The sequence below is a fragment of the Salvia splendens genome, chromosome 19 (genome assembly GCF_004379255.2).
Source record: "Salvia splendens isolate huo1 chromosome 19, SspV2, whole genome shotgun sequence".
Lineage (NCBI taxonomy): Eukaryota > Viridiplantae > Streptophyta > Magnoliopsida > Lamiales > Lamiaceae > Salvia > Salvia splendens.
The window spans coordinates 20,499,134-20,507,664 of NC_056050.1; the positions used below are offsets into that span (position 1 = coordinate 20,499,134).

At 36.4% G+C, this 8,531-nt stretch overlaps 1 protein-coding gene across 8 annotated transcripts; it reads right to left on the reverse strand.

Annotated features, from left to right (window-relative positions):
* Positions 1–632: 632 nt before the first annotated feature.
* Positions 633–3,774, reverse strand: LOC121780411 (rust resistance kinase Lr10-like). Of its 8 annotated transcripts, none has more exons than XM_042178039.1 (10): positions 3,214–3,388; positions 3,063–3,100; positions 2,951–2,983; positions 2,828–2,857; positions 2,606–2,659; positions 2,474–2,527; positions 2,276–2,305; positions 2,120–2,209; positions 1,978–2,022; positions 633–1,894 (listed from the first exon to the last, which is right to left on the reverse strand). In XM_042178039.1, the coding sequence occupies exons 1-10, from the start codon at positions 3,243–3,245 to the stop codon at positions 753–755; spliced, it is 1,548 nt and encodes a 515-aa protein (XP_042033973.1). In that variant the 5' UTR covers positions 3,246–3,388; the 3' UTR covers positions 633–752. The 8 variants fall into 8 exon arrangements, with proteins under 8 accessions (XP_042033973.1, XP_042033971.1, XP_042033968.1 ...); XM_042178037.1 differs by having other exon boundaries at positions 2,606–2,713; XM_042178034.1 differs by having other exon boundaries at positions 3,063–3,774.
* Positions 3,775–8,531: the final 4,757 nt, after the last annotated feature.

The following is an 8,531-nucleotide window of genomic DNA, read 5'->3' on the forward strand; positions in this document are numbered from 1 at the left end:
TCTAGAAATGAAACATTCTTCATCGAATGCTCGAATCCTGACCAGGATGTCATCACTATTAGATCGAATCCACATGTCTGCGGCACCTCTAAGGCCTTGAGGCGCCTGACCTTTACATATCTAAATCCAGGAGGGGATGAATACGAGGCGCAATATGGAGACTGGAGTGATGTTTGTGAAGAAGGAAGAATTGAGCAATGGATCAGGACAGTTAATTAAGTTAAACCGACCGTTGTAGAGAGGAATAGTAATTGACTAGTAAGGATCCGTGGAGTTGGAAGAAGGAGGAGATGAGGAAAGGATGCAGATTGTGTCGGAAGTTAGAGTCATCCAATCCAAATAAAAAAAAATTCCCTACAACACTGATGACGGATATCTGATAAGAACAGAACAGACAACCTGTATATTTGTTGTTTACTAGTATTTCATAAAAGGTCGGCATAGTTTGCCAGCACTTTCAACACCAACAATAATACTTCAAAATCATAACATTCTAAAAATTCCACCTCCTTCCCTCCAAAATCATACGGACAACGTCTGTTCTGGTTGGTTCCAACTGCTCGGTTTACATTGCATATAGGATAGTCTTCAGTTGGCCATCGGTCTGAAGAACAGTTCGACCACAAAGATCATTAGCCACCAAGGTTTGCTGTGTCTCATTAATAATATAATGCATATGTTTATGAACATCTCACAAATACATAATCAGTGGAACTTGTTTCTAAGTAAACATAGATGGTAATACAAATATTTCAAGCATTACTAATAATCTCAATAATGTTGTTATCATGCAACAATGATATGGAAGCATTAGAATCTGTAGCCCGGCTTTCTTCCTCATTTCCTGCCATAAACGATAGATAATTGGGAATCTGTATATGTTCGACATCACCTTCTAACATCTCCAACACCTTATTCATTGATGGACGATTGTCTGGGCTCATTTGTATGCACCATAATGCAACAATAGTAATCTTCCGACCAATGTTTCTATCATCATTTTCATTAACATATCCAATGTCGATGTCCTTTCCTTGGTTCAAGTGGTCGTATATCCAGTTTGGGAAATACTTGCTAGATTCATCATCGTTCCTTGTCAAGTCTTTGTTTAATCTCAACATTTCCATCAACAACATCCCAAAACTATACACATCAGCCTTGTAAGACACTGCGCCAATGCTTCTATTGATAAGTTCAGGAGCAACATACCCTATGGTTCCTCTAGCCGCCGTTAATGTCACCGCCTCCTTGTTTGCAGCGCATAATTTTGCCAACCCAAAATCAGATATTTTTGGGACGAACTTATCATCAAGAAGAATATTGTGAGGTTTGATGTCAAAATGCAAGATCTGGATGTCACAACCATGGTGCAAATACCTGATCCCTCGAGCCACTTCAAGTGCAATCTTAAATTTCATATCCCAATCCAACGAAAAGGCTTTTTCTGGATAGAAGACGTACTTATCAAGCGAACCATTTGGCATGAAATCAAAAATGAGGGCACGCTTTGATCTTTCAGCACAATATCCAACAAGTTGGACAACATTTACATGATGGATCCTTCCAATAGTTGCTATTTCATTGATGAAGTCTTGCCCGTTTGCTCCGGACTTCTTAAGCAATTTGACTGCTACAAGATGGCCACTTCGAAGCTTTCCCTTGTAAACAGAACCGTAGCCTCCTTGGCCGAGTTTGTCTTCAAAATTCTTAGTCATCTTCTTTATGTCTGAGTAGGAATACCTTATTGGCACGAGTTTGTTATCACTTTGTAGGAATGACTCTACTCCTTCGAAAGAGGACAAGTGCCTTCTCCGAAATTTGTAGATCAAAATCCAGAATATGAAAGGACAAATGATTATCTTTGGTGCCCAGATGATGACCCCAGTGATGATGGCTGGAAAATGAACACGAATGAATTAAGAAAAAAGCCAAAAAAATTGATGCAAATCGTAATATTGAAATGGTGATTCAACTTACAAGGTAAAACGAGGTCCGTAAGGTCATACACCATATAAGTGTCCCCTATATATATGGAAAAATAAAAAATAAAATTAAAACGTATAAGGAGCGATAATAGATTTAGTCCTAATGAAAGAGAAATAAATTTATAGATTCTTACATTTGTAGATGGCAATAAAGATGAGTGTCAATACAATTCCAACTCCGAAGGTTATTTTGAAAATGGGGTTTAGTGCTGCAATTAAACAAACTACAGAAGACAAAATTAACAATCTAATATTATCCATAGTTGGACATTTATAAATTAAGAGCTCACCTATAATTGCCAAACAACCCGCGAGAATTGCTGCATATATACATAGACAAACACAATATATAATTAAAAAAACAGGATTAACAATGTTGAAATTCAAAGTCATCTCACTAAATTATGTTGTATTGGGTAGATCAGTTGATGGACTTATATAAATTGGAATTTAATATAGTAACTACAACTTAAATTTAAAGAGCGTACCAATGAATACAATGTGATTAATTGCTTCTAGCATAGTCTGATTATTATAGTTGCCTGCAAATTAAAAAAAAAGGGAACATTTGAGAGATTATAAGAGAGACGAAAAAGAGAAATGAAATTGAAGATTCTTACTGAATTGTATATTTTCCAAAAGGGAAGTAGGAGTAAATGATAGTACTAATACACCTGCAATTCCGATGATGATTGTCACAAGAAGGCTTACCCCTGCAATTATGAAAACTGGAATTTCTTTGACAAGATTAGATTTATATCTCTTGTAATCTTATAACCACTATTAATGATTCTTGATTGAATAAACAAAGAAGAAAAAAAAGAGTAGTTATATGTAGGGACCTAGAATGGCAAGAGGAATAAGGAAATAGCCTGCATATAAATTATAGTAATCATTAATCATGAAGACATATTATGCAGTTAGAGAATAAGTATGTTGTTAGAATTCAATGTACAAATCCTTACTCTTAGGTCCTGATAAGTGATGTATGAGTTTCCCTGCATTTTACAGAATCAGATAGCAAAGATGAGCAGTGATGAAATTATATATTTTAATTAACAAGATTAACTTTCTTACCCCATTTTGTGGATTTTCCATTGCAATCATCACAGAATCTGAGTTCAAAACCATACAAGAGTGATTTTTGGATGAGTGAAGCATTAGTAAAATCCCAGAAAACCAGCCACGATGTGAAGACTAATAGATCTAATGTACACAAATGTGGTACCTCTGAGGCCAAGATGTGCCCAACATATACATATCTAAATCTGGTATGTGATAAAGTACAGGCAGTAATATCTGTAAAGTGGGAAGAATTTGGCACCGGGTTGGGGCAGGTAATCAAGTTAACTGGCAGTAACTTATCAGAGGGATCAGGAATATAGTATGGAGAAGAAGAACGATCGGTGAATTTGTAGAATTTGGAGGAAGTTTTAGGGAAAGAGCATTTTGTAGAATCCGTGTTTATGGAAGCATCAACCAACCTAATGGTGGAGGAATCATAGTTGATGTGTTTGACATAGTATTTGATAGAGTTTAGATAGACGAAGGTGACATTGTTTTCGCACGTTAGTTCATGGTATTTGGAACGGCCGCAGTGGCTGGGATCGCCCTGGACGCGGAAAGGGTAGCTGATATTGCGAATATCACCACACGCAGAATGACTGCAGCTTGCATCAGAAGCAGCATGAAGTGATAGAATCAAGAGAGATGAAGTGATGAGGAAGATGAAGTTATGTGTTGTGGTCATGCTGGAAAATGTGTTTCACCAAACAACATTAGGGTTATATAGTAGTATCAAATACAGAAGTTTACTTTTCCCTATTTTTACATACACTATTTTTCCTTGTGGCTGTCCTTTTTAATTGGTGGAATTAGTCATTGTGGAATTAGTTTACTTTATAGTCTTCCATTTATTTTTATTTGAATGCCGATAGTTGATTGCTGACTATGACCATATTAAAATATTATAACTTTGAAAAACTTATCAAAACAAATAGCATTACAATGGGTGTTAGAGCAATTCCTTTATGAAAACCGAAGCATGAATTGAGTTCAAAAGATGGGCCTAGAAAATAGAGAACAAAAATTTCACTATTTTTGTGATATTAGATTTTAAACATATTATATCGTATGTTTTTAATATAATGCGGATCTGATTAGGATTTCTTTTACAAATCATATAGTAAGATGCAAATAGTAATTCTTCATTAATTCATCTATTTATTTTGTAATATTAGATCTTAGCAATATTATAGCATTAGATTTGGAGATTGAATTAATAAAGGAAAGGCCATTTGGACTTATTAACTTGGGACCATTAGTTATTTGATTGTTGGGCTTGGATAAGTTTTTTATTTTTGGATATAATAAAGCCCAAATAACTCTTGCTGATTTGCCCCTCGCCGGAGAGTTGCTGTCGCAGGGGAACGGAAATCGTAGATAAATCGGTTTTCTTTTTATAAAACTAATATATGGATAGCCAATATTTGGCCCCATTTACTGAAATATTATATCCCATCTTCTATCCAAAATGAATTACAAAACAAAATGCTCAAAAGCATCAATAACCGATACATGGACTTCATTAAAATAGTCAACACCTCTATTACTATGCAGTATGTAAATATTCAATGACGATAGATTTTTCAAAGTTAATGATGATAGTTAAGTGCAGAGATGAGAGAAGTCTACAAACCCATACATCAACATTTATAACTCCGTGTTGAAATTTTCGTCGAATTAATTTTCTTTTTGGCACAATGAAATATAATTATCGATCCCATAAAATACATCTTTCATATTCTTCTATCAAAATTAATAAATGTTTTTTTTCAGTAATTCACCACCAAAAATATTTACAGTTGTAACTATAATTCACCACCAAAAAGGTAATTAGCACATACTCTTAACTTGGTACATTTTGAACTTCAGTGCCAAATTAAGATAATATCATCGTAATTTGTTACAACTTAAATTGTATTTGTATATTTTATAAATTTAAAGTGGATAAGGTAATTGCCATGTATGGGGTTATTAAACCTTTCACAACATGTCTCACCCTAGTTATAAATAACTAAATAATAGTCCATCTGTGGCTCCGCCCCATTATAAGTCAGTCGTATTCTTTTTAGGCCGGCTACTCTAAGTAATACATTTTTATGGCAAAAAACAACACTCTATCTATTTCTTACTTTATCATATCTCCTACTTTTTCTGCCTACTATTTTTCACTCCTAAAAACTTGTTCATAAAAGAAATATCTCACATGTAAAGGAACGGATGAAGTAATATAGTAGTTCACTTCATGTTACATATGATTATGAACATATCACAAATACACAACTAATGTAACCTTATTCTAAGTAAACATAGATGACAACACAATTATTTCTAGTATTACTAATTGTAGGGATCAGATCACTTAGGATTCACTAATTACCGGGACCTCTTTTGTTTGTGTCGCTAATATCAGTAAGAACAAGCCGATTACAGAACCAAATATTACAACAAGCTAAGCTGAGTACAAGTACAAGATTTACAGAAACCTTAATCTATTGCTAAGCCTCAAGCGCCTGCAATAGAACTGGATTATTCACCGCAAATCACATGCACAACTCACACACAAGTTAGTAATAACAAGGAAGAGATCCTTTCGGATCTAAGCAATAAACAAACAGTAACCGAAAGATATTGGAACACAAAGATCAGAGAATGGCTCAGGTCGCTCACACGATTTCACATGGCCAAAGACCTCATCTGTCTTGTCCAACAAATCACAAGGGAGCACAGTGAAAACAATCAAACCCCGAGCTAGGGTTTCTCGATTACTACAGCACGAAAGCCAACCCACGCGTTCACTGACTCGCAATCACAACCAAACACCTCAAGAACACTCTAAACCCACGGATCTATGAAAACAACCGAAGATCTCCCCAGAAAGAACAAGAGAACGAACTCAACCGTTCGAATCTCACACAAATCTCTAGATCAACACAGATGTTGAGAGATATCACTCGATCCTCACTAAAACAGAGAAATGAGTCATCGGAGAATAAGATCGGACGAGATTTCAGAGTGAGAGAAGAATCTAGAGAGAAGCTGGAGCAAAGGCTCAAGGAGAGAGAGAGTACATGAACAGACTAAGGAGTCCAAGAGGTGAGTGAGAGTGTAAAGACTCCGAAGAAACACACCTTGGATCCATCGGCTCAGCGCCGTGATCCGCGTAAACGGTGCACGTGGCAGCCATCTGGATAACTCATATAAGTATTGGGCCAAATCCGGATTGGATCAATACACCATTGTAAATGGGCCATCAGAATAACAAGCCCAGCTGATTTAATTAGCAAGGCCCAAATGGTTAGTCCACTATTTCACATACTCCACCTTAGTCTACAGTTGGTAAACAGAGGAGAGCCTTGGTCCACATGTTGCTTCATCACAGCCTACAAGATTAGTTCAAGACACCAAAGAGACAAAGCTCATTAGTCAAGAAACAGCAAGGTCTTCCCCTGGGACATGCATATGCACATGCTAACCACAGTCAAAATGCAACCTTTTAATGTAAGTAAGCAATTTTTTATCAGGCAAGCATTTAGTTCCCATGTCAGCAGGGTTCTTGTCAATATGCACTTTATGTAGCAAAATTTATTGTTTTTCAACCACATCTCTAATGAAATGGAACCTAACATCTGTATGCTTAGTTCTATCATGAAAGACAGGATTTTTGCATAATTGAATAGCAGACTGACTATCAGAATACAAAGCAGAAGTAGATTTCAAGAATTTAAGTTCAGACAGAACTCCCTTTAACCAAATTGCTTCCTTCATAGCCTATGTGATAGCTATATATTTTGATTCTATAGTGGAGAGGGCTACTATGTGCTGCAGTTGAGATTTCCAGCTTATACAAGAACCACAAACAGTAAACACATAAGAAATGGTGGACTTTCTCTTGTCCCTATCATTTGCATAATTAGAATCCACAAAGCCACACAGATTTATACCATCATCACTTTTCAAAAAACACAGACCATACTTAGATGTATGTTTCAGATATCTCAAAAGCCATTTTAAGGCCTCCAGTGCACAGGTCCAGGTTTGACATGTATCTTCTCAAACAAGAAACAACATAAGAAATGTCTGGCCTAGTACTAACCATTAAGTACATAACAGAACCTATAGCATTAGCATAAGGGACCTTTCTCATAGCATGGATATCAGATTCAGACTTTGGGCACAATTTCTTACTCAACAGAAAATGAGCAGCTAAAGGCACAGAGCCAGTTTCAGCAGCAGCCATGTTAAACTTATGCAGAATTTTAAGCACATATGGTTCCTGGTGAAGCACAAGCACTAAATCCTTTCTGTTCCTATGGATGTTAATACCCAAAATCTTTTGAGCATCACCAAGCTTCATATCAAAGTTCTCACATAAGGCAGCTAGCACATACTTAATAGATTTAAGGCAGGGTCCCATAATCAGCATATCATCAATATATAGCAACAGAAAGACATGAACCTTATCAATATTTTTCACATAGAGGCAAGCATCAAAGGTACTTCTCATGAACCCAAGTTTTTGCATAAAAGAATTAAATTTGATGTTCCATTGTCTAGGGGATTGCTTTAAACCATATAAGGCCTTTTATAACAGGCAGACATGATAGGGATACTTGGGATCTACAAACCCTTCAAGCTGTTTCATATCGATAGGCTTATCTAAATCACAATGCAAGAAGGCAGTTTTTACATCCATCTCTTTCAGTTCCCAATTAAAATGTGCACACAAAGCAAGCATAAGTCTAACAGTAGTGAATTTCACAACAGGGGCAAAAATTTCAGTATAATCTACCCCCTCTTGTTGAGTAAACCCTTTGACCACAAGTCTGGCCTTGTACCTAAGTCGTTCTAAATCATTTTTAATTTTATACAGCCATCTGCAATCAACAACAGAAGCACCAGCAGGGAGAGGGACAAGCAACCAAGTGCAGTTAACTTTCAAAGAAAGCATTTCATCTTCCATGGTTTTCTGCCATTCATTCCAAAATTTTGATTTTACAGCCTGTTTATATGACTGAGGTTCATCACCATCAGATTCATGCACATTAAAAGTTAAAGCAATCAAGTTGACCAAACCAGAATATCTATTAGGTTCATTAATGTGTCTTCAGACTCTATCTCTAGACATGAGATAATTGCTCAGATCTGGACCAGGGTTAACAACAGGCTGATCTACAACAACTTGGTCATCATGATGGATCACTGTTTGGTGGTCACCTACATCAGGTTCAGGCTCAGGAACAAGCTCATGAACAGGCTCAGGGTCAGGAATTATAGGATTAGAATTCCAGAATTGCTCCACCTCATTTGGAGCATCCAAGGATACATCCACTTCAGTGAGATTATTAGTGGACTCCACCTCACTAAGAGGCTCATTGTATACACTAGTTGGAAAGGAATCAGGGGCAGTGTTAAGACAAGGAAATTTATTTTCATTAAAGACAACATCTTTACTTATGGTGACTCTGAAATCAGGTTCACTTC

Coding starts and splice junctions, on each gene's coding strand:
- LOC121780411 (XM_042178032.1), bottom strand. CDS start 3,735: ATGACCACAACACATAACTTCATCTTCCTCATCACTTCATCTCTCTTG. Junction 2,714..2,827: donor TATTCCTCTTGCCATTCTAG/GTCCCTACATAT, acceptor AAGAAATTCCAG/TTTTCATAATTGCAGGGGTA. Junction 2,528..2,605: donor TTTGGAAAATATACAATTCA/GTAAGAATCTTC, acceptor TTTAATTTGCAG/GCAACTATAATAATCAGACT.